The 26,609-nt window shown below is 40.2% G+C and overlaps 2 protein-coding genes and 1 long non-coding RNA gene across 3 annotated transcripts in view; 2 read left to right on the top strand and 1 right to left on the bottom strand.

Moving 5' to 3' along the window:
* The first annotated feature begins 703 nt into the window (after positions 1–703).
* Positions 704–12,497, top strand: timm13 (translocase of inner mitochondrial membrane 13 homolog (yeast)). The gene is made up of 3 exons (XM_061883127.1): positions 704–957; positions 5,059–5,127; positions 12,073–12,497. Exons 1-3 carry the CDS (start codon positions 838–840, stop codon positions 12,169–12,171), a joined length of 288 nt encoding a protein of 95 aa, XP_061739111.1. The 5' UTR covers positions 704–837; the 3' UTR covers positions 12,172–12,497.
* Positions 8,866–26,609, bottom strand: part of tmprss9 (transmembrane serine protease 9) — a 38,862-nt gene continuing 21,118 nt past the window's right edge. Inside the window, exons 12-16 of the mRNA XM_061883114.1 lie at positions 24,389–24,557; positions 23,911–24,176; positions 23,710–23,846; positions 15,519–15,681; positions 8,866–9,345 (exon numbers count right to left, since the gene is read on the bottom strand). Of these exons, the coding sequence (XP_061739098.1) occupies positions 15,520–15,681; positions 23,710–23,846; positions 23,911–24,176; positions 24,389–24,557 (734 nt within the window). The 3' untranslated portion in view covers positions 8,866–9,345; position 15,519. The remainder of the gene's footprint in view (positions 9,346–15,518; positions 15,682–23,709; positions 23,847–23,910; positions 24,177–24,388; positions 24,558–26,609) is intronic.
* Positions 14,740–24,617, top strand: LOC133540494 (uncharacterized). The gene is made up of 4 exons (XR_009803647.1): positions 14,740–15,658; positions 21,757–21,869; positions 23,737–24,197; positions 24,385–24,617. It is a non-coding gene; the product is annotated as an uncharacterized LOC133540494 (long non-coding RNA).

Raw genomic sequence — 26,609 nt, 5'->3', positions numbered from 1 at the left:
CACCCTGGACAAGTCGCCACCTCATCGCAGGGCCAACACAGATAGACAACATTCACACACTAGGGACCATTTAGTGTTGCCAATCAACCTATCACCAGGTGCATGTCTTTGGAAGTGGGAGGGGCCTATCCCCCGGTGCATGTCTTTGGAGGTGGGAGGAAGCCACGCATTCACGGAGAGAACATGCAAACTCCACACAGAAAGATCCCGAGCCTGGGCTTGAACCCAGGACTACTCAGGACCTTCGTATTGTGAGGCAGACGCACTAACCCCTCTCCCACCGTGCAGTAATACATGAATTTTTAAAAAATACATAATAAAATAAAAAAATAAAAAAATTGAGAACCTAACATGAGTTTTAAATGTTTGGCAAAAAAAAGAAGACTCCAAAAAAAAAAAAGTCATTGTTACATAGTTATATTATATCATTACATTACGCTGCCATCTAGTGGCTTGGCGATGTACTGTCCGGTGGCTTCAGGAGCCTCGAGTCGAATACGGAAGTACACTTTTATTTTTTTTAATAAACTTTTTTTTCACAAACAACAAAGTCTATATAACAGTGCGAATAAAACAAACACACATAGAGAAAAACAATCATTTATGACTGTAGCAATGTGATCGCATGGAATAGCTTTTTATTCTCGGCAGGATACGGAAGTGCACACAATAATGAAAACTATAATTCCCAGCCGGCCTGTAGCGGAAATGACGTTGAGGCACTTCCGTTGCTGTCAAGGGCACCGGACTCTCTTACGGCGACTAATACTCACACGTGTGCTCCACCGGTTCTGAGCTGCTGAATTCTTCCACAAACTTCCCCCTTTTTTCTTAACGATGGACGGGTTCGGTTCGGACTTTTCGGCGGGCGGGGCTGGAGGAAAAGTGGACACCGGCACGATAATGGAGCAGGTGAAAGTCCAAATAGCCGTGGCTAACGCACAGGAACTGCTGCAGGTAAGCTAACAATGCTAACGTGACTTAACTACAAACATTTGTTGTAAGATAACATTTGACTAATAAGTCGTTGTTTAAAAGTCTCTTATAGACGCTAACTTCCACCTCAATGGAATTATTCATACAAACGACATCATTCTAATCTGTCCATCCATCCATCCATTGACTTCCGCTTATCCGAGGTCGGGTCGCGGGGGCAGCAGCCTAAGCAGAGAAACCCAGACCTCCCTCTCCCCAGCCACTTCGTCCAGCTCTTCCCGGGGGATCCCGAGGCGTTCCCATGCCAGCCTTAAGACATAATATTCCCCGTGGCCTCCTGCCGGTCGGACGTGCCCTAAAGGCCTACTGAAATGAGATTTTCTTATTTAAACAGGGATAGCAGGTCCATTCTATGTGTCATATTTGATCATTTCCCCATATTGCCATATTTTTGCTGAAAGGATTTATCGACTGGGCTTCACGGTGGCAGAGGGGTTAGTGCGTCTGCCTCACAATACTAATTTCCTGCAGTCCTGGGTTCAAATCTAGGCTCGGGATCTTTCTGTGTGGAGTTTGCATGTTCTCCCCGTGAATGCGGGGGTTCCCTCCGGGTACTCCGGCTTCCTCCCACGTCCAAAGACATGCACCTGGGGATAGGTTGATTGGCAACACTAAATTGGCCCTAGTGTGTGAATGTGAGTGTGAATGTTGTCTGTCTATCTGTGTTGGCCCTGCGATGAGGTGGCGACTTGTCCAGGGTGTACCCCGCCTTCCTCCCGATTGTAGCTGAGATAGGCGCCAGCGCCCCCCGCGACCTCTAAAAGGGAATAAGTGGTAGGAAATGGATGGATTTATCGAAGATAAAGTTTGCAACTTTTGGTCGCTAATTAAAAAAAGCCTTGCCTGTACCGGAAGTAGTAGACGATGTGCGTGTGACGCCACGGGTTGTGGAGCTCCTCACATTGTTTATAATCACAGCCACCAGCAGTAAGAGCAATTCGGACCGAGAAAGCGACGATTTCCCCATTAATTTGAGCGAGGATGAAAGATTCGTGGATGAGAAAAGTTAGAGTGAAGCGCTAAAATAAGAAAGAAAAAGAAAAGGCGACGGCAGTGGGAGCGATTCAGATGTTATTAGACACATTTACTGGGATAATTCTGGAAAATCCCTTATCTGCTTATTGTGTTAATAGTGTTTTAGCGAGATTATTAAGTCATACCTGAAAGTCGGATGGAACGCCAGTGTCTCTGAGAGAAGCCAAGATCACAGCTGCCCTTTTGACAGCTGCAGGAGGAGGTTGCGTAATCGTTAAAGTCTCCGGTAAGAGCCGACTTGATATCACAATTTACCCTATTCAAAAACTTGCTGGTTGACATGTAGTCGAGATGTTATGAGATACATTTACTAGGAGAATTCTGGAAAATCCCTTATCTGCTTATTGTGTTAATAGTGTTTTAGTGAGATTATTAAGTCATACCTGAAAGTCGGATGGAACGCCAGTGTCTCTGAGAGAAGCCAAGATCACAGCTGCCCTTTTGACAGCTGCAGGAGGAGGTTGCGTAATCGTTAAAGTCTCCGGTAAGAGCCGACTTAATATCACAATTTACCCTATTCAAAAACTTGCTGGTTGACATGTAGTCGAGATGTTATGAGACACATTTACTAGGAGAATTCTGGAAAATCCCTTATCTGCTTATTGTGTTAATAGTGTTTTAGTGAGATTATTAAGTCATACCTGAAAGTCGGATGGAACGCCAGTGTTTCTGAGAGAAGCCAAGCTCACAGCTGCCCTTTTGACAGCTGCAGGAGGAGGTTGCATAATCGTTAAAGTCTCCGGTAAGAGCCGACTTAATATCGCAATTTTCCCTATTCAAAAACTTGCTGGTTGACATGTGGTCGAGATGTTATTAGACACATTTACTAGGATAATTCTGGAAAATCCCTTATCTGCTTATTGTGTTAATAGTGTTTTAGTGTGATTATTAAGTCATACCTAAAAGTCGGATGGAACGCCAGTGTCTCTGAGAGAAGCCAAGATCACAGCTGCCCTTTTGACAGCTGCAGGAGGAGGTTGCATAATCGTTAAAGTCTCCGGTAAGAGCCGACTTAATATCACAATTTTCCCTATTCAAAAACTTGCTGGTTGACATGTGGTCGAGGTGTTATTAGACACATTTACTAGGATAATTCTGGAAAATCCCTTATCTGCTTATTGTGTTAATAGTGTTTTAGTGTGATTTACTAAGTCATACCTGAAAGTCGGATGGAACGCCAGTGTCTCTGAGAGAAGCCAAGATCACAGCTGCCCTTTTGACAGCTGTAGGAGGAGGTTGCGTAATCGTTAAAGTCTCCGGTAAGAGCCGACTTAATATCACAATTTTCCCTATTCAAAAACTTGCTGGTTGACATGTGGTCGAGATGTTATTAGACACATTTACTAGGATAATTCTGGAAAATCCCTTATCTGCTTATTGCGTTAATAGTGTTTTAGTGAGATTATTAAGTCATACCTGAAAGTCGGATGGAACGCCAGTGTCTCTGAGAGAAGCCAAGATCACAGCTGCCCTTTTGACAGCTGCAGGAGGAGGTTGCATAATCGTTAAAGTCTCCGGTAAGAGCCGACTTAATATCACAATTTTCCCTATTCAAAAACTTGCTGGTTGACATGTGGTCGAGATGTTATTAGACACATTTACTAGGATAATTCTGGAAAATCCCTTATCTGCTTATTGTGTTAATAGTGTTTTAGTGTGATTATTAATTCATACCTGAAAGTCGGATGGAACGCCAGTGTCTCTGAGAGAAGCCAAGATCACAGCTGCCCTTTTGACAGCTGCAGGAGGAGGTTGCGTAATCGTTAAAGTCTCCGGTAAGAGCCGACTTAATATCACAATGTTCCCATCCAAAAACTTGCTGGTTGACATGTGGTCGAGAAACATGTTCGCTTGACCGCTCTGTGTTAAAGCTTCACAACAAACAAAGATTTAACCGATTTCCGAACTCTAAATGGGTGAATTTTGGCAAATTAAACGCCTTTCTGTTTATCGGTCTTTTAGCTATGACGTCAGAACGTGACGTCACCGAAGTAACACACCCGCCATATTCATTTTCACATTACAAACACCGGGTCTCAGCTCTGTTATTTTCCGTTTTTTCGACTATTTTTTGGAACCTTGGAGACATCATGCCTCGTGGGTGTGTTGTCGGAGGGTGTAACAACACTAACAGGGAGGGATTCAAGTTGCACCACTGGCAAGAAATCTGCCGCCAGACCCCCATTGAATGTACCAGAGTGTCTTCACATTTGACCAGCGATGCTATGACAGACATGGCACAGAGATGTATGGATAACCTGCAGATGCATTTGCAACGATTAAGTCAACGAAATCACAAAGGTGAGTTTTGTTGTTGTTGACTTACGTGCTAATCCGACGTATTTGGTCGCGGCGTGACTGCCAGCTAATCGATGCTAATATGCTATCTACTCTAGCTGTATGTACATTTGAAACTAGACACCCACATTTAATGCGAAACAAACACTTACCAATCGACGGATTTAAGTCGCTCCAGTGTCACAAGATGCGAAAGTCCTGATCGTTTGGTCCGCACATTTTACCGGCGATGCTAATAAGGCAGCTATGCTATGGGCCACTTTGTTAGGTACACCCATGGCCGAATAGCATCAATAGCTATTCGCTCAATAGCTTCAATTTCGTTTTCGCTATCTGACTCCATACTCTGACCATCTGTTTCAATACATGCGTAATCTGTTGAATCGCTTAAGCCGCTGAAATCCGAGTCTGAATCCGAGCTAATGTCGCTATATCTTGCTGTGGTAACCGCCATGTTGTTTGTATTGGTAGCCCTGTATGACGTCACAGGGAAATGGACAGTGGTTTCAAAGATAGCGAAAATAAGGCACTTTAAAGCTTTATTTAGGGATATACCAGGTCCGGTAAAATTTTGAAAAAAACTTTAAAAAATACAACAAGCCACCGGGAACTGATTTTTATTGTTTTTAATCCTTTTGAAATTGTGATAATGTTCCCCCTTTAAACACCTCCCTAGTGAGGCGTTCATGCTAATCCTATTAACGCATTGTCGTCTCATTTTTGTTGCAGAGAATGACGGACAAATGCTTCAAGAAGTGTATAGGAAAACCCGGAAGCACACTGGACAACTCAGAGCAGGTAGTATGACTTTGTGGACTACTTTCAGTCCGATTATGGATTCTACGTTTGCAGCATTCAGCCCTGCGACATATTTACACTGCCCTCTAAAAGTATTGGAACAGTGAGTTCAATTTGTTTATTTTTGTTGCAGACTGAAAACATTTGGGTTTTGACATAGGGCTGGCCCATATGACCTTTTATTAATAACTCCATATTTTTAGGTCATGTCACAATACACCATATATATCTACTAGGGGTGTAACGGCACGTGTATTTGTATCGACCGTTTCGGTTCGGTTCGGAGGTGTACCGAAAAAGTACATGTAAAAGCCAAAGCTGGAAGACTTTCCTGCCTCGTTAAGATCTCCAGTTCGGGAACACATTGGCTGCGCGATACAACAATGGAAGACGGAGGTTTGCTAAGATTGTCCAGCAGCTGCTTCTGACAACACGTCAAACATGTGTTGCACCTTCCCTGCTTCCGGCTCCCGTAGTGTCTAATCAAAGCAAAGCATTTTTGGTTGAAAAAGAGATAAAGAAGTAAAATACAGCACTATGTCATCAGTCATTGGTGACCGCAGGATTAGGTCTCTGCTTTTTGCAGAGGATGTGGTCCAGATGGCTTCATCTGACCGGGATCTTCAGCTCTCGCTGGATCGGTTCGCAGCCGAGTGTGAAGCGACCGGAATGAGAATCAGCACCTCCAAGTCCGAGTCCATGGTTCTCGCCCGGAAAAGGGTGGAATGCCATCTCCGGGTTGGGGAGGAGACCCTGCCCCAAGTGGAGGAGTTCAAGTACCTCGGAGTCTTGTTCACGAGTGAGGGAAGAGTGGATCGTGAGATCGACAGGCGGATCGGTGCGGCGTCTTCAGTAATGCGGACGTTGTACCGATCCGTTGTGGTGAAGAAGGAGCTGAGCCGGAAGGCAAAGCTCTCAATTTACCGGTCGATCTACGTTCCCATCCTCACCTATGGTCATGAGCTTTGGGTCATGACCGAAAGGACAAGATCACGGGTACAAGCGGCCCAAATGAGTTTGGGTCTCTCCCTTAGAGATAGGGTGAGAAGCTCTGCCATCCGGGAGGAACTCAAAGTAAAGCAGCTGCTCCTTCACATGGAGAGGAGCCAGATGAGGTGGTTCGGGCATCTGGTCAGGATGCCACCCGAACGCCTCCCTAGGGAGGTGTTTAGGGCACGTCCAACCGGTAGGAGGCCACGGGGAAGACCCAGGACACGTTGGGAAGACTATGTCTCCCGGCTGGCCTGGGAACGCCTCGGGATCCCCCGGGAAGAGCTAGACGAAGTGGCTGGGGAGAGGGAAGTCTGGGCTTCCCTGCTTAGGCTGTTGCCCCCGCGACCCGACCTCGGATAAGCGGAAGATGATGGATGGATGGATATAACAGTGCAAAATATTGCTCATTTGTAGTTGTCTTTCTTGAACTATTTGGAAAGAAAGATATACAAATAACTAAAAACTTGTTGAAAAATAAACAAGTGATTCAATTATAAATAAAGATTTCTACGCATCGAAGTAATCATCAACTTAAAGAGCCCTCTTTGGGGATTGTAATAGAGATCCATAAACTTAATTCTAAACATTTCTTCACAAAAAATAAATCTTTAACATCAATATTTATGGAACATGTCTACAAAAAACGGCAGGCGGTGTTGATGAACGTGGACCCCGACTTAAAGAAGTTGAAAAACATATTGAGGTGTTAGCATTTAGTGGTACGGAATATGGACTGAACTGTGCAATCTACTAATTAAAATCTCAATCAATCAATCAAAAAAAGCACTTTAAGTGTAGAAAAGTTTTAAAAAACCATTCTGAGCCTTAACTTATTTAGTTTTTATTTTATATGTTATATATGTAATAACCCTGGCAATGGACCCTGTGTGTATATGTGTGTTATGCCATTGTTTACAAATTTGGTAAATAAATAACCAAAAAAATTTACATTTTGTTGTTTTCTTACTGTATCGAAAATGACCTCTGAATCGAGGTACGTACCAAACCGAAATGTTTGTGTACCGTTACACCCCTAAAATCTACATATTTTGCCTTAACCTTGAATGAACACTTGATGCATACTTAACTGTGTCTACATTAAAACATTCTCCTTCATACTTAGGGATGATGTTCGTTAAGAAATGATCGATGTCATTATCGAATCCTCTTATCATACCGATTCCTTATCGAATCTCTTATGGAGTCCAGATAGGTTTTTATGTGTGCACTCCGTTCCAAAAGCCGTAGATCAGGGGGCACCAGGTCGCCCGTAAGGACCAGATGAGTCGCCCGCTGGCCTGTTCTAAAAATAGCTCAAATAGCAGCACTTACCAGTGAGCTGCCTCTATTTTTTTTTTTTATTTACTAGCAAGCTGGTCTCACTTTGCTCGACATTTTTAATTCTAAGAGAGACAAAACTCAAATAGAATTTGAAAATCAGATCCAGATGTAAATACACCTGGAAATAAAAGTTGAAATGTTGATCTCCTGTCCAATATTCACCTTTTGATGTCAAACCCAAATGTTTTCAGTCCACAACAAATATAAAGGAATCGGACTCACTGTTCTAATACTTTTGGAGGGCCGTTAATGTTGTTTGTCTATGCATGGTGCTAACATAGAGTGGGGCTAAAAAGTATTTAGTCAGCCACTGATTGTGCAAGTTCTCCCACTTAAAATGATGACAGAGGTCTGTAATTTTCATCATAGGTACACTTCAACTGTGAGAGACAGAATGTGAAAAAAAATGCAGAAATTCACATTGTAGGAATTTTAAATAATTTATTTTATGGTGGAAAATAAGTATTTGGTCAACCATTCAAAGCTCTCACTGATGGAAGGAGGTTTTGGCTCAAAATCTCACGATACATGGCCCCATTCATTCTTTCCTTAACACGGATCAATCGTCCTGTCCCCTTAGCAGAAAAACAGCCCCAAAGCATGATGTTTCCACCCCCATGCTTCACAGTAGGTATGGTGTTCTTGGGATACAACTCAGTATTCTTCTTCCTCCAAACACGACCAGTTGAGTTTATACCAAAAAGTTCTACATTCTCCCAATCCTCTGCTGTATCATCCATGTATCCATTTTGGTATAAACTCAACTGGTCGTGTTTGGAGGAAGAAGAATACTGAGTTGCATCCCAAGAACACCACACCTACTGTGAAGCATGGGGGTGTAAACATCATGCTTAGGGGCTGTTTTTCTGCTAAGGGGACAGGACGATTGATCCGTGTTAAGGAAAGAATGAATGGGGCCATTTATCGTGAGATTTTGAGCCAGCGAGAGCTTTGAATGGTTGACCAAATACTTATTTTCTACCATAATTTACAAATAAATTATTTAAAATTCCTACAATGTGAAGTCCTGGATTTTTTTTTCACATTCTGTCTCTCACAGTTGAAGTGTACCTATGATGAAAATTACAGACCTCTGTCATCATTTTAAGTGGGAGAACTTGCACAATTGGTGGCTGACTAAATACTTTTTTGCCCCACTGTAGGTGCACAATATCTATTTATTACTCTTTTTTTTCATTGTTGTCTTTGTTTGAAATGGAAGTGATGTGGTTGCATAGCAGATTCCAGAAGTACAATAAAGAGTTGGTAAAAAGTCGGGGCTGTCAAAAACAATCACGGTCACTCCTGTGATTAATCTAAATAAGAAATATGTGCACACCTGGTTTAATCATGTCATTTGTTTTGAGAGTGCAAAAATGAGTGAGGAGACTCCGATTGGTAAATTTTAATTATGCAAACAAGCAATCACCTGTGATTAAGAATGAATAATTCAAACAGTGATCAATCTGATTTAAGAAACTGTATCATTTGACAGCTGTAGTAAAAACATTAAGGAACACAAAATACAGCTACAAAAGTAGAACAATGATGAACCCCCCCAAAAAATATTATGTAATACACATTCTCTCTGCGGTGCTCTGTGGGGGAGACCGAACAAAGCAACCGAGAGAGCTGACTCCGTCCTAGGCCGCCCACTCGCAGATGAGCGAGAATCCGTCTTGGTGGAGACCGAAGCATGGGACACGTGCTCATTCGGCCAGGACTCTGTGGAGCTCGGCCATCTTCGCAGCCTCGCCTCTTCCGCCGCTTCACCCCCCCACCCCGGTCTCTCCATGAGGACTCCGGTGTGGGGGAGAGCCAGCAGCTGGTCCCCGGTCCAAGCCCGTTCACAAAATCAGCGCAGAAGTCCCGAGAGTACCACACCTTTGTCGTGCAGTCCACAAGCGTCCCGGTCCAAAAGGAACAAAAACACATGGAAACAAGAAGGAAACATCAAGAACACAATGGAGGACACACAGAGCTCCTGCAACTAGCAGCCACACCATTTTTAAAATGACAGAATATTGTAGAACGTGCCATTTAATTAGTGCGATTGCTCCTCTTGCAACTAATGACAGTGCCAACTTACAAATGGAATCAGAATGACTTCAAACAAGACTGGAAATATTTCACAAGATCAGAGAAATTGCATGGAAATGTTATAGAACGTGCCATTTAATTAGTGCGATTGCTCCTCTTGCAAGTGACTAATGACAGTGCCAACTTACATATGGAATCAGAATGACTTCAAACAAGACTGGAAATGTTTCACAAGATCAGAGAAATTTAATCGAGAGGTTATAGAACATGCCATTTAATTAGTGCGATTGCTCCTTTTGCAAGTGACTAATGACAGTGCCAACTTATATTTTGAATGAGAATGACTTCAAACAAGACTGAATGTTTCACAAGGTCAGAGAAATTGCATTAAAATACTATAGAACATGCCATTTAATTAGTGCGATTGCTCCTCTTGCAAGTGACTAATGACAATGCCACCTAATTTTGAATCAAAATTACTTCAAACAAGGCTAGCAATGTTTCACAAGGTCAGACAAATTGCTTTTAGAACATGCCATTTAATTAGTGCGATTGCTCCTCTTGTAACTAATGACAGTGCCAACTTACATATGGAATCAGAATGACTTCAAACAAGACTAGAAATGTTTCACAAGGTCAGAAAAATTGCAGTAAAATATTATAGAACATGCCATTTAATTAGTGTGATTGCTCCTCTTGCAAGTGACTAATGACAGTGCCAACTTAAATATGGAATCAGAACGACTTCAAACAAGACTTGAAATATTTCACAATGTCAGAGAAATTACGTTAAAATATTGTAGAACATGCCATTTAATGAACACAATTACTTCTCTTACAAGTAATTAATGACAGCACCGTTTTTAAAACATCAGAATACTGTATAATCTGCCATTTAATTCATGCAATCACTCCTCTTGCCATTCATTCATGACAGTGCCAACTTAAATACGTCATCAGGGTGACTGGAAATATTTCACTAAGTCAGAAAAAAAGAAGGATATTGTAGGATGTGCAGGTAAATAATGACAAGTACAACTTAAAAATGTAACCTAAACATTTCCAAATTAAACCAGAAATAATCTACAACGTCATAAAAATTGTAGTAAAACATGCTATTTAATAATAATGCAATCGCTCCTCTTGCGTGCAATTAATGACAGAAGCGGTTCGATTTTTTTAAACTCCAATTGAGGCTGGAAATATTTCATCAGGTCAGAAAAATTGCAGTAAAACGGCAGAATATTATAGAACATGCCATTTAATTAGTGCGATTGCTCCTCTTGCAAGTGACTAATGACAGTTCCAACTTATTTTGAATCAGAACAACTTCAAACAAGACTAGAAATGTTTCACAAGGTCAGACAAATTGCGTTAAAATATTGTAGAACATGACATTTAATTAATGCGATTGCTCCTCTTGCAAATAACTAATAACAGTGCCAACTTAAATATGGAATCAGAATGACTTCAAACAAGACTGAATGTTTCACAAGGTCAGAGAATGGAGCAGTATAGCTCGGTTGGTAGTGTGGCCGTGCCAGCAACTTGAGGGTTGCAGGTTCGATTCCCGCTTCCGCCATCCTAGTCACTACCGTTGTGTCCTTGGGCAAGACACTTTACCCACGTTCTCCCAGTGCCACCCACACTGGTTTAAATGTAACTTAGATATTGGGTTTCACTATGTAAAGCGCTTTGAGTCACTAGAGAAAAGCGCTGTATAAATATAATTCACTTCACTTCATTAAAATATTATAGAACATGCCATTTAATTAGTGCGATTGCTCCTCTTGCAAGTGACTAATGACAGTGCCAACTTCTTTTGAATCAGAACGACTTCAAACAAGACTGAATGTTTCACAAGGTTAGACAAATTGCGTTAAAATATTGTAGAACATGCCTTTTAGTTAGTGCGATTGCTCCTCTTGCAAGTGACTAAGGACAGTGCCAACTTAAATATGGAATCAGAATGACTTCAAACGAAACTGAATGTTTCACAAGGTCAGACAAATTGCATTAACATATTATAGAACATGCCATTTAATTAGTGCGATTGCTCCTCTTGTAAGTGACTAATGACAATGCCAACTTGATTTGAATCAGAACGACTTCAAACAAGACTAGAAATGTTTCACAAGGTCAGACAAATTGCGTTAAAATATTGTAGAACATGCCATTTAATTATTGCGATTGCTCCTCTTGCAAGTGATTAAGGACAGTGCCAACTTAAATATGGAATCAGAATGACTTCAAACAAGACTGAATGTTTCACAAAGTCAGACAAATTGCATTAAAATATTGTAGAACATGCCATTTAATTAGTGCGATTGCTCCTCTTGCAAGTGACTAAGGACAGTGCCAACTTAAATATGGAATCAGAATGACTTCAAACAAGAATGTAAATATTTCACAAGGTCAGACAAATTGTGAAAACATTCAAATATTGTAGAACATGCCATTTAATGTATGCGATCGCTCCTCTTGCAAGTAATGAATGACCAGGGCAACTTAAAAATGTCCTCAGAAGGACTGTAAACAAGAGTGTAAACAGAGTGCTGGTGTTCCCCACAGAAATGCATCGCCATGTGCATGGACCGCTACATGGACGCCTGGAACACGGTGTCCAGGACCTACAACTCCAGACTACAGCGGGAACGAGCCCGCATGTGAACAGGCGGCCATCTTGTCCCTTGGTCATCCTCAGAGGTGCGCCGACTCGGCAAATTTTTTCTGACACGACCTCTTGAGCAGGCGAGCAACGCCTGAGGACTGCAGCACAGCAGTGAACTCTTTTTTTGTTTTGTTTTCTTTCTAAGAAGTAAATATATTTACTGTATGAAGAAGTGTTGGTGGCAGTCATTAGTATCAATGTTTCTAGCCCTTTATCAGGAAGTACTGGTGTTGATGCAAACAGACACAGTACTACTACCTACCCTGTACTACACCTCACAATCTTGTATAAAAACTAAATAAATAGGAATGATGTGCCACTGAAATGTGTCCGCATGTGTACCTAATGATGTGGCCAGTACAGACTATGGGGACCACCCAGTTGAGGCGTCCTGATTCCATGTTGATATCGCACCGAAATCAGCTACAAAAACAAGTATCGGATACAAGCGGTCCTGCAGAGTGTTTACTTGTGTGAAATATGTGCGATACAAGCAGTCCTGCAGAGTGTTTACTTGTGTGCGATATCATGTGCGACACAACCAATCCTGCAGCGTGTTTACTCCTGTGTGATATCATGTGCGATACAAACAGTCCTGCAGGGTGTTTGCTTGTGTGATATCATGTGCAATACAAACAGTCCTGGAGTGTTTACTTGTGATATCATGTGCGATACAAACTGTCCTGCAGTGTTTACTTGTGTGATATCATGTGCGATACAAGCAGTCCTGCAGAGTGTTTACTTGTGTGTGATATCATGTGCGATGCAAGCAGTCCTGCAGTGTGTATTTGTGTGTGATATGTGCGATACAAGCAATCCTGCAGAGTGTTTACTTGTGTGATATCACGTGCGATACAAGCAGTCCTGCAGGGTCTTTACTTGTGTGATATCATGCGCGATACAAGCAGTCCTGTTGAGTGTTTACTTGTGTGTGATATCATGTGCAATACAAGCAGTCCTGCAGAGTGTTTGCTTGTGTGTGATATCATGTGCAATACAAGCAGTCTTGCAGAGTGTTTTCTTGTGTGTGATATCATGCACGATACAAGCAGTCCTGTTGAGTGTTTACTTGTGTGCGATATCATGTACGATATAACCAGTCCTGCAGAGTGCTTTCTTGTGTGTGATATCATGTGCGATACAAGCAGTCCTGCAGCGTGTTTACTTCCGTGTGATATCATGTGCGATACAAACAGTCCTGCAGTGTGTTTACTTGTGTGTGATATCATGTGTAGTGCAAGCAGTCCTGCAGCGTGTTTACTTCTGTGTGATATCATGTGTTATACAAACAGTCCTGCAGTGTGTTTATTTGTGTGTGATAACATGTGCGATACAAGCTGTCCTGCAGCGTTTACTTGTGTGTGATATCATGTGCGATACTAGCCGTCCTGCAGAGTGTTAACTTGTGTGTGATATGTGCGATACAAGCAGTCCTGCAGAGTGTTTACTTGTAAGTGATATCATGTGCGATACAAACAGTCCTACAGAGTGTTTGCTTGTGTGTGATATCATGTGCGATACTAGCCGTCCTGCAGAGTGTTTACTTGTGTGTGATATGTGCGATACAAGCAGTCCTGCAGAGTGCTTACTTGTGTGATATCATGTGCGATACAAGCAGTCCTGCAGCATGCTTACTTGTGTGGGATATCATGTGCGATACAAGCAGTCCTGCAGAGTGTTTGTGTGTGATATCATGTGCGATACAAGCAGCCATGCAGAGTGTTTACTTGTGTGTGATATCATGTTCGATACAAGCGGTCCTGCAGGGTGTTTACTTGTGTGATATCATGCGCGATACAAGCAGTCCTGTTGAGTGTTTACTTGTGTGTGATATCATGTACGATACAAGCAGTCCTGCAGTGTTTACTTGTGTGTGATATCATGTGCGATACAAGCAGTCCTGCAGAGTGTTTACTTTTGCAAAGCTTGACATCCAAATGTCCTCCAATAAACAGCTTCTTCTACTTTAGTCATTTACAAACGTTATACATGCTTGGCTAAAGTTGTAAGTTCGATGCCCACAGTCGAATATCTTAGTTGCTCAGTGATGTGTTGATACAAGCTTAGATCGAGCTATGTCGTTTCTTAATAGGGAAAGACGTTAATATCTCTTGTTTTCATGTTGGCTAGTGCGGGAGTTGGCGTTTGTGGTTACACTTCTATGTGCGTCATAGTGAGGTTTGCAGGTGCTTCTACTGCACCCGTCGTGACAATATCCACTTCAATCTGCGTCATTCCGTGTAGAGTAGTGGTTGCCAGGCAACGGTGCAGTAAAAGTGTGTCGCAAAACGTGCGCACCTGAGACCTGCAAACCCTCACGGATTTTCCGGGAGACTCCTGAATTCAGCGCCTCTCCCGGAAGAAATTTTCTCCCAAAATTAAGCGGAGCGGGCTTCACGGTGGCAGAGAGGTTAGTGCGTCTGCCTCACAATACGAAGTTCCTGCAGTCCTGGGTTCAAATCCAGGCTGGGGATCTTTCTGTGTGGAGTTTGCATGTTCTCCCCGTGAGTGCGTGGGTTCCCTCCGGGTACTCCGGCTTCCTCCCACTTCCAAAGACATGCATCTGTGTTGGCCGTGCGATGAGGTGGCAACTTGTCCAGGGTGTACCCCGCCTTCCGCCCGATTGTAGCTGAGTAGGCGCCCGCGACCCCGAAAGGGAATAAGCGGTAGAAAATGGATGGATGGATGGAATTAAGCGGTAGAAAATGGATGGATGGATGGAATTAAGCGGAGCTGGAGGCCACGCCCCCTCCAGCTCCATGCGGACCTGAGTGAGGACAGCCTGTTTTCACGTCCGCTTTCCCCCCACAATATAAACATCTTGCCTGCCTTGACGTTACATCATCTACGGATTTGAATAAAAAAACTGCACACACAAGGACACGAAGCAGAAGAACGAGGCCGTCTGTATTAGAGTGATTCTATGTTGTTTATAGCGTTATGGGGTTGCTTTTTGATTGGCCAACGATTTACGTGGTGTTGCGCACCTGACGGCAAGTGACTCTCCGCCGGTACGCAAATGGCAGAACAAAGGGTGCTCAAATAGTGAAAGGTAAGTTTTTTTTTTTTTTTTTTTTTTTAGTAACCAGCAAGCACAGTACAGTTAGTAGAACTGTGTTTTTATTACTGTGTATTTGATAGTTGAATTTCAGACTATTTCTTTTATTTATATATATATAATAAAATAAATATATATAGCTAGAATTCACTGAAAGTGAAGTATTTCATTCATATATATAAATATATGAAATACTCGAGTTGGTGAATTGTAGATGTAAATATACTCCTCAAGGGTGGCATGTATGGTAAAGACTGATGTGTTTGTGTGTCTGTGGAGAGTTCCAACCTCAGAAAGGCAGGTACGCGGACATCCACGTCCTCACAGACGTCACTCGAGTGTAAACTCCCGGGAAGCCGACTCGCCCGCACCCGTGTCCCCGGCTGGTTACCCCGGCGACGAACCACTGGCCGGCGCCTTCACGACAGGTGAGCGGGCCCCCGGAGTCTCCCTGCATGATGATGGGGGACAAACAACACACTTGAATATGATGTTTGAGTGAGAAGTGACCATTCTAACATCTGGACTGTAATAGATTACATCTTCACTCACTCTATAGCAGGGGTGTCCAAACTTTTTCCACTGAGGGCCGCACATGGAAAAATGAAAGCCTGCGGGGGCCATTTTGATATTTTGCCATTTTCAAACCAGAACAAAATGTATGGATTTTTTTATTTTGCCTTTAAGGGTCATAGGGACTATAAAGATGTTAAAAAATAAGTCAAATTATTATTATTTTTTATTTAACGCTTAAAATAAATCTCTATAACAGGGGTCACCAATGCAGTGCCCACTGGTCTGTTCTAAAAATAGCTCAAATAGCAGCACTTACCAGTGAGCTGCCTCTATTTTTTTCAATTGTATTTATTTATTTATTGTGGGGTGGTATAGCTCGGTTGGTGGAGCGGCCGTGACAGCAACTTGAGGGTTGCAGGTTCGAATCCCGCCATCCTAGTCACTGCCATTGTGTCCTTGAGCAAGACACTTTACCCACTTGCTCCCAGTGCCACCCACACTGGTTTATATGTAAAAAAAAAAAATTAGATATTGGGTTTCACTATGTAAAGCGCTTTGAGTCACGAGAGAAAAAGCGCTATATAAATATAATTCACTTCACTTTACTAGCAAGCTGGTCTCGCTTTGCTCGACATTTTTGATTCTAAGAGACAAAACTCAAATAGAATTTGAAAATCCAAGAAAATATTTGAAAGACTTGGTCTTCACTTGTTTAAATAAATTCATTGTTTTTTTTTTACTTTGCTTCTTATAACTTTCAGAAAGACAATTTTAGTGGAAAAATACAACCTTAATAATGATTTTAGGATTTTTAAACACATATACACCTTTTTACCTTTTAAATTCCTTCCTCTTCTTTCCTGACGATTTAAATCAATGTTCACGTATTTTTTTTTTTTTATTGTAAAGAATAATAAATACATTTTAATTTAATTCTTCATTTTAGCTTGATTTTTCGACAAAGAATATTTGTGAAATATTTCTTCAAACTTATGATTAAAATTTTAAAAAGTTATTCCGGCAAATCTAGAAAATCTGTAGAATTAAATTGAAATCTTACTTCAAAGTCTTTTGAATTTCTTTTAAAATTTTTGTTCTGGAAAATGATTTGTCTTTGTTAGAAATATAGCTTGGTCCAATTTGTTATATATTCTAACAAAGTGCAGATTGGATTTTAACCTATTTAAAACATGTCATCAAAATTCTAAAATTAATCTTAGTCAGGAAAAATGACTAATGATGTTCCGTAAATTCTTTTAAATTTTTAAAAAAAGATTCGAATTAGCTAGTTTTTCTCTTCTTTTTTTCGGTTGAATTTTGAATTTTAAAGAGTCGAAATTGAACATAAACTATGTTTCAAAATTTAATTTTCATTTTTTTTCCTGTTTTCTCTTTTAAAGGGGAACATTATCACAATTTCAAAAGGGTTAAAAAAAATAAAAATCAGTTCCCAATGGCTTGTGGTTTTTTTAATTTTTTTTTTCAAAATTTACCGGCCCCCGAATAGCCCTAAAAAAACTTTAAAGTGCTTGATTTTCCTTATTTGCGATGCCACTATCCATTTCCCTGTGACGTCACACAGTGCTGCCAATGTAAACAAACAACGGCGAATAGCACAGCAAGATATAGCGACATTAGCTCGGATTTTAGCGGTTTAAGCGATTCAACAGATTACGCATGTATTGAAACAGATGGTTGGAGTATGAAAGTATTGAAGAAGAAACTGAAGCTAATGAGCGAATAGCTATTGACGCTATTCATAGCCATAGCATGGCTGAATAGCTGCGTTAGCATCGCCTGTAAAATGTGCGGACCAAACGATCAGGACTTTCGCATCTTGTGACACTGGAGCAACTTAAATCCGTCGATTGGTAAGTTTTTTTTTCGCATTAAATGTGGGTGGAAGGAAGCATAATATAGTTGCAAATGCATCTACAGGTTATCCATACATCTCTGTGCCATGTCTGCTTTAGCACCGCCGGTAAATAGCATGTTAGCATCGATTAGCGTAGCATGTTAGCATCGATTAGCTGGCAGTCACGCCGCGACCAAATATGTATGATTAGCAAATAAGTCAACATAAACAAAACTCACCTTTGTGATTTCGTTGACTTAATCGTTGCAAATGCATCTGCAGGTTATCCATACATCTCTGTGCCATGTCTGTCATCGCCGGTAAAATGTGAAGACAGTCTGGTACATTCAATGGGGGTCTGGTGGCAGATTTCTGCCAGTGGTGCAACTTGAATCCCTCCCTGTTAGTGTTGTTACACCCTCCGACAACACACCCACGAGGCATGATGTCTCCAAGGTTCCAAAAAATAGTCGAAAATAACAGAGCTGAGCCCCAATATTTACAATGTGTTGAAAAGGAAAATGGTGGGTGTGTTACCTCGGAGACGTCACGTTCTGACGTCATCACCACATGAGCGATAAACAGAAAGGCGTTTAATTCGCCAAAATTCACCCATTTAGAGTTCGGAAATCGGTTGGAAAAATATATGGTCTTTTTTTCTGCACCATCAAGGTATATATTGACGCTTACATAGGTCTGGTGATAATGTTCCCCTTTAAACCGTTCAATTTAGTGTTTTTTTCATTATTTATTCTCTACAAAAAACCTTCCGTAAAAGGAAAAAAATGTACGATGGAATGACAGACAGAAATACCAATTTTTTTTAATATATATATATAGATTTATTTATTAAAGGTAAATTGAGCAAATTGGCTATTTCTGGCAATTTATTTAAGTGTGTATCAAACTGGTAGCCCTTGGCATTAATCAGTACCCAACAAGTAGCTCTTGATTTCAAAAAAGTTGGTGACCCCTGGACTATATCATCTTCAAAGTATTATAAAGTAACACAAAAAAAGGTTTTATGGCTTTTCTGTCAAAAACTACTTCTTTTTTTTCCTTTTATATTAAAACTGAAATATGCAATATTTAGTTAATAAAGCCCTAAAAGATCAATAATGCAGGACACCATTGATTTTAATTACTTTATATTTTTTGAGTAATAACAGTGAAATGATAAATAAAATACCATCCATCCATCCATTTCTACCGCTTATTCGCTAGCGCCTATCTCAGCTACAATCGGGCGGAAGGCGGGGTACACCCTGGACAAGTCCCAATAAATATACTTGGCTCACTCATAAAATGATACATTTTTATTAGGTTTTTCTTTTACTTTCAACACATAAGTTACAGGATCAAAATCTATCGATTTTTACATTTGAACTATTATTTTTGTTTGTTTTAGGCTCTTTTGTCAAAGAAAACGTGAAGTGTGAAGTGAATTATATTTATATAGCGCTTTTCTCTAGTGACTCAAAGCGCTTTACATAGTGAAACCCAATATCTAAGTTACATTTAAACCGGCGTGGGTGGCACTGGGTGTGCCTTTCCCAAGGACACAACGGCAGTGACTAGGATGGCGGAAGCGGGAATCGAACCTGCAACCCGCAATTTGCTGGCACGGCCACTCTACCAACCGAGCTACACCGCCTCACAAACGTTAATGTTTTTATATTACAACCACACAATATTTGCAATATTTACAAAACATTTTTAAGTGAAATACTTGAAGTAATTGGAGCCTTGAAAATAATTAATTATAACATAGATTTTGTCTGTTTGTGTGTTTTTGAGCAATGGCAAAAAAAAGAAAAAAAAACAGCCTGCATGGCAGCTTTGTGTCAACTTTGCAACTTTTTCTCATTAGATTTCACCTCATTTCCCTTTTTTTAAGTGTTCTGTTTTTATTTTTGCAATAACATTACCAGAATGTGTGGCGGGCCGCACTTTGGACACCCCTGCTGTATAGTGTCAACAGCAGCTTACATTGTACTAGTATCATGACTATTAGTATCATGACTATTAGTATCATGACTATTAGTATCATGGCTTATTAGTATCATGACTATTAGTATCATGACTATTAGTATCATGGCTTATTAGTATCATGACTATTAGTATCATTTAGTATCATGACTATTAGTATCATGACTTATTAGTATCATGACTATTAGTATCATGACTATTAGTATCATTTAGTATCATGACTATTAGTATCATGACTTATTAGTATCATGACTATTAGTATCATGACTATTAGTATCATGACTATTAGTATAATTTAGTATCATGACTATTAGTATCATGACTATTAGTATCATTTAGTATCATGACAGTATCATGACTTATTAGTATCATGACTATTTGTATCATGACTATTAGTATCATGACTATTAGTATCATGACTATTAGTATAATTTAGTATCATGACTATTAGTATCATGACTAATAGTATAATTTAGTATCATGACTATTAGTATGACTATTAGTATCATGACTATTAGTATCATGACTATTAGTATCATGACTATTAGTATCATGACTTATTAGTATCATGACTATTAGTATCATTTAGTATCATGACTTATTAGTATCATGACTATTAGTATCATGACTATTAGTATCATGACTATTAGTATCATGACTATTAGTATCATGACTTATTAGTATCATGACTATTAGTATCATGACTATTAGTATAATTTAGTATCATGACTATTAGTATCATGACTATTAGTATCATTTAGTATCATGACAGTATCATGACTTATTAGTATCATGACTATTAGTATCATGACTATTAGTATCATTTAGTATCATGACTATTAGTATCATGACTATTAGTATCATGACTATTAGTATAATTTAGTATCATGACTATTAGTATCATGACTATTAGTATCATGACTATTAGTATCATGACTTATTAGTATCATGACTATTAGTATCATGACTATTAGTATCATGACTTATTAGTATCATGACTATTAGTATCATGACTATTAGTATCATGACTATTAGTATCATTTAGTATCATGACTATTAGTATCATGACTATTAGTATCATGACTTATTAGTATCATGACTATTAGTATCATGACTATTAGTATCATTTAGTATCATGACTATTAGTATCATGACTTATTAGTATCATGACTATTAGTATCATGACTATTAGTATCATGACTATTAGTATAATTTAGTATCATGACTATTAGTATCATGACTATTAGTATCATTTAGTATCATGACAGTATCATGACTTATTAGTATCATGACTATTTGTATCATGACTATTAGTATCATGACTATTAGTATAATTTAGTATCATGACTATTAGTATCATGACTATTAGTATAATTTAGTATCATGACTATTAGTATGACTATTAGTATCATGACTATTAGTATCATGACTATTAGTATCATGATTTATTAGTATCATGACTATTAGTATCATGACTATTAGTATCATGACTTATTAGTATCATGACTATTAGTATCATTTAGTATCATGACTTATTAGTATCATGACTATTAGTATCATGACTATTAGTATCATGACTATTAGTATCATTTAGTATCATGACTATTAGTATCATGACTTATTAGTATCATGACTATTAGTATCATGACTATTAGTATAATTTAGTATCATGACTATTAGTATCATGACTATTAGTATCATTTAGTATCATGACAGTATCATGACTTATTAGTATCATGACTATTAGTATCATGACTATTAGTATCATTTAGTATCATGACTATTAGTATCATGACTATTAGTATCATGACTATTAGTATAATTTAGTATCATGACTATTAGTATCATGACTATTAGTATCATGACTATTAGTATCATGACTTATTAGTATCATGACTATTAGTATCATGACTATTAGTATCATGACTTATTAGTATCATGACTATTAGTATCATGACTATTAGTATCATGACTATTAGTATCATTTAGTATCATGACTATTAGTATCATGACTACCCTACACACCCCAAAAGCAGTGAAGTTGTCACGTTGTGTAAATGGTAAATAAAAACAAAATACAATGATTTACAACTTATATTCAATAGAATGGACTGCAAAGACAAGATATTTCATGTTCACACTAATAAACTCTCTTATTTTTTGCAGATATTAGCTCATTTGGAATTTGATGCCTGCAACATGTTTCAAAAAAGCTGGCACGAGTGGCAAAAAAGACTGAAAAAGTTGAGGAATGCTCATCAAAGACTTATTAGGAACAGGTGGGTGCCGTGATTGTGTATAAAAGCAGCTTGTATGAAATGCTCAGTCGTTCACAAACAAGGACGGGGCCGAGGGTCACCACTTTGTCAACAAATGCCCGAGCAAATAGTCAAACAGTTTAAGAACATTTCTCAACCAGCTATTGCAAGGAATTTAGGGGTTTCACCATCTAAGGTTCGTAATATCATCAAAAGGTTCAGAGTATCTTACAGACCTAAGGTCCCTCAGGCGGTACTGCATCAAAAAGCGACATCAGTGTGTAAAGGATATCACCACATGGGCTCAGGAACACTGCAAAAAGCCACTGGTAGTATTTACAGTTGGTCGTTACATCTGTAAATGCGAGTTAAAACTCTACAAAGCGAAAGCCATTTATCAACAACACCCAGAAACGGCGCCAGCTTTGCTGGATGCAAAGTGGAAAAGTGTTCTGACAAGTGACGAGTCCACATTTCAAATAGTTTTTGGAAACAGTTGACGTCTTTTCCTCCGGAACAAAGAGGAAAAGAACCATCCGGATTCTAGGCGCAAAGTTCAAAAGCCAGCATGTGTGATGGTATGGGGGTGCATTAGTGCCCAAGGCATGGGTAACTTACACATCTGTGAAGGCACCATTAATGCTGAAAGGTCCATACAGGTTTTGGAACAACATATGCTGCCATCTAAGCGCCGTCTTTTTCACGGACGCCCCTGCTTATTTCAGCAAGACAATGCCAAGCCACATTCAGCACGTGTTACAACAGCGTGGCTTCGTAAAAAAAGAGTGCGGGTACTTTCCTGGTCCGCCTGCAGTCCAGACCTGGCTCCCATTTAAAATGTGTGGCGCATTATGAAGCGTAAAATACGACTCAAACGGCACTGTATCAAAAACTTACATCAATCTCTAAAGGATATCACCACATGGGCTCAGGAACACTTCAGAAAACCACTGTCACTAAATACAGATAGTCGCTACATCTGTAAGTGCAAGTTAAAGCTCTACTATGCAAAGCGAAAGACATTTATCAACAACATCCAGAAACGCCGCCGGCTTCTCTGGGCCCGAGATCATCCAAGATGGACTGATGCAAAGTGGAAAAGTGTTCTGTGGTCTGACGAGTCCACATTTCAAATTGTTTTTGGAAACTGTGAACGTCTTGTCTTCCAGAACAAAGAGGAAAAGAACCACCCAGATTGTTCTAGGCGCAAAGTGTAAAAGGCAGCATCTGTGATGGTATGGGGGTGTATTAGTGCCCAAGGCATGGGTAACTTACACATCTGTGAAGGCATCATTAATGCTGAAAGGTTTTGGAACAACATATGTTGTCATCCAAGCAACGTTTTAATGGACTCCCCTGCTTATTTCAGCAAGACAATGCCACACCACGTGTCAAAACAGCGTGGCTTCGTAGTAAAAGAGTGCGGGTACTTGACTGGCCTGCTTGTAGTCCTGACATTGCAAATGTGTGGTGTAATATGAAGACTAAAATATGGGAAGGGAGACTGTTGAACAACTTAAGCTGTAAATAACGGGAAATAATTCCACTTTGGGGCGGCATAGCTCGGTTGGTAGAGTGGACTTGAGGGATGCAGGTTCGATTCCCGCTTGTGCCATCCTAGTTACTGCCTGCTCCCAGTGCCACCCACACTGGTTTAAATGTAACTTAGATATTGGGTTTCACTATGTAAAGCGCTTTGAGTCACTAGAGAAAAGCGCTATATAAATATAATTCACTTCACTTTGATTTGCAAATCATTGTATTCTGTTGATTTACCTTTTACACAACGTGACAACTTCACTGCTTTTGTAAAAATCCTTCATGTACGTGCTATTAATGTAAAATGCTGGTATGGTCTCACCAAGCAGGTGTCCGTGCTTCCTGGCAGGTGACCCGCACACATCATGTGACCAGAGAGGGCGTGGCCATAAGACTTGTGACAGTCGGCCTGGTCCACGATGCCCACCGGAGCTTTCTGCAGCACGCTGCTCATCAAACCTGCGGCAAGAAACACGTGTCCTGTGCAATAGAAAGAAGACGGCGGCTAAGACGTGGAGGTTACCTCCTTCCCCGGTGGACCCCCAGCCCGAGATGTAGCACTCCGCGTCCTGCAGGAAGTCGTGCGCAGGCGAGGGCAGGCAGGCGGGCTGCACGGCGGGGGACAAGGGGGCCGGGACCAGCAGCTCCAGCAGGGCCACGTCACGCTCCAGGCTGGTGTTGTGGAACCCCGGGTGGATGACGACCCGCTGGATGCGGACCAGCCAGGCCCCGACGCCGGAACGCAGCACGGAGCCCAGACTCACTGCCCAGTGGGCGGGGCTAGTGTCGCTGCAGGTGCGATGAACACAGGTACACACACGTGGACGGGAGTTACAGAAACTACACGATGGTTGTGCAATTGAAATGAGCAGCGAATAATAACAGTGAAGAGAAAATGGACTGTAAGTTTAAAAACGCTGATTTGTTGTCGATAGGTTGGGAACTGATTTTTATTGTTTTTAACCCTTTTGAAATTGTGATAATGTTCCCCTTTAAGACACCTTTTGAAGCAGTGTGCGGCGGTCAGCAACCATTTCCTGTGAATCAGCGTGGCGCCACATATGTGCTGTCCCTGGTACTGCAGGCTACCCATCCAAGGCCACTCCCCCCGGCGCGCCGTGACTCCGCCCACAATCCGACCGGAGCCCAGCGCCGGACGTTGACCGCAGTCTGGAATGGAAACGAACAACCTGAGAGGACACTTCGCCGACGAGGCAGCTTGTTACACACGTGAAGGTTTTTCTAAATCTGAAATCTATCAGTTAAAAAGATGGAAAATCTGCCTTTCAACCATTTTTGTTTTTATAATCTTTGTCCACAAGATGGCAGCAAATATTCTGGTATTTAGGGTGAATTTTCGTCGTGTTTTTATAATCTTTGTCCACAAGATGGCGGCAAATATGTGGCATTCTGGTATTTAGGATGAATTTTTGTTGTGTTTTTATAATTGTCCACAAGATGGCAGCAAATATGTGGCATTCTGGTATTTAGGATGAATTTTTGTCGTGTTTTTATAATCTTTGTCCACAAGATGGTGGCAAATATGTGGCATTCTGGTATTTAGGATGAATTTTTGTCGTGTTTTTATAATATTTGTCCACAAGATGGCGGCAAATATGTGGCATTCTGGTATTTAGGATGAATTTTTGCCGTGTTTTTATAATCTTTGTCCACAAGATGGCAGCAAATATGTGGCATTCTGGTATTTAGGATGAATTTTTGTCGTGTTTTTATAATATTTGTCCACAAGATGGCGGCAAATATGTGGCATTCTGGTATTTAGGATGAATTTTTGTCGTGTTTTTATAATCTTTGTCCACAAGATGGCAGCAAATATGTGGCATTCTGGTATTTAGGATGAATTTTCGTCGTGTTTTTATAATCTTTGTCCACAAGATGGCGGCAAATATATGGCATTCTGGTATTCAGGATGAATTGTTGTCGTGTTTTTATAATCTTTGTCCACAAGACGGCAGCAAATATGTGGCATTCTGGTATTTAGGATGAATTTTTGTCGTGTTTTTATAATCTTTGTCCACAAGATGGCAGCAAATATGGCGCATTGTGGTATTTAGGATGAATTTTTGTCGTGTTTTTATAATCTTTGTCCACAAGATGGCGGCAAATATGTGGCATTCTGGTATTTAGGATGAATTTTTGTCGTGTTTTTATAATCTTTGTCCGCAAGATGGCGGCAAATATGTGGCATTCTGGTATTTAGGATGAATTTTTGTCGTGTATTTTTTAATCTTTGTCCACAAGATGGCAGCAAATATGTGGCATTCTGGTATTTAGGATGAATTTTTGTCGTGTATTTATCGTCTTTGTCCACAAGATGGCAGCAAATATGTGGCATTCTGGTATTTAGGATGAATTTTTGTTGTGTTTTTATAATCTTTGTCCACAAGATGGCAGCAAATATGTGGCATTCTGGTATTTAGGATGAATTTTTGTTGTGTTTTTATAATCTTTGTCCACAAGATGGCGGCAAATATGTGGCATTCTGGTATTTAGGATGAATTTTTGTTGTGTTTTTATAATCTTTGTCCACAAGATGGCGGCAAATATGTGGCATTCTGGTATTTAGGATGAATTTTTGTCGTGTTTTTATCATCTTTGTCCACAAGATGGCAGCAAATATGTGGCATTCTGGTATTTAGGATGAATTTTTGTCGTGTTTTCATCATCTTTGTCCACAAGATGGCAGCAAATATGTGGCATTCTGGTATTTAGGGTGAATTTTTGTCGTGTTTTTATCATCTTTGTCCACAAGATGGCGGCAAATATGTGGCATTCTGGTATTTAAGATGAATTTTTGCGGTGTTTTTATAATCTTTGTCCACAAGATGGCAACAAATATGTGGCATTCTGGTATTTAGGATGCCTTTTTGACATGTTTTTATAATCTTTGTCCACAAGATGGCGGCAAATATGTGGCATTCTGGTATTTAGGATGAATTGTTGTCGTGTTTTTATAATCTTTGTCCACAAGATGGCAGCAAATATGTGGCATTCTGGTATTTAGGATGAACTTGTTGTGTTTTTATAATCTTTGTCCACAAGATGGCGGCAAATATGTGGCATTCTGGTATTTAGGATGAATTTTTGTCGTGTTTTTTATAATCTTTGTCCACAAGATGGCAGCAAATATGTGGCATTCTGGTATTTAGGATGAATTTTTGTCGTGTTTTTACAATCTTTGTCCACAAAATGGCGGAAAAT

Source organism: Nerophis ophidion, linkage group LG22, assembly GCF_033978795.1.
Source record: "Nerophis ophidion isolate RoL-2023_Sa linkage group LG22, RoL_Noph_v1.0, whole genome shotgun sequence".
NCBI lineage: Eukaryota > Metazoa > Chordata > Actinopteri > Syngnathiformes > Syngnathidae > Nerophis > Nerophis ophidion.
The sequence above is the reverse complement of the archived record's forward strand: the minus strand, read 5'-3'. Positions and strand labels throughout refer to the sequence as shown.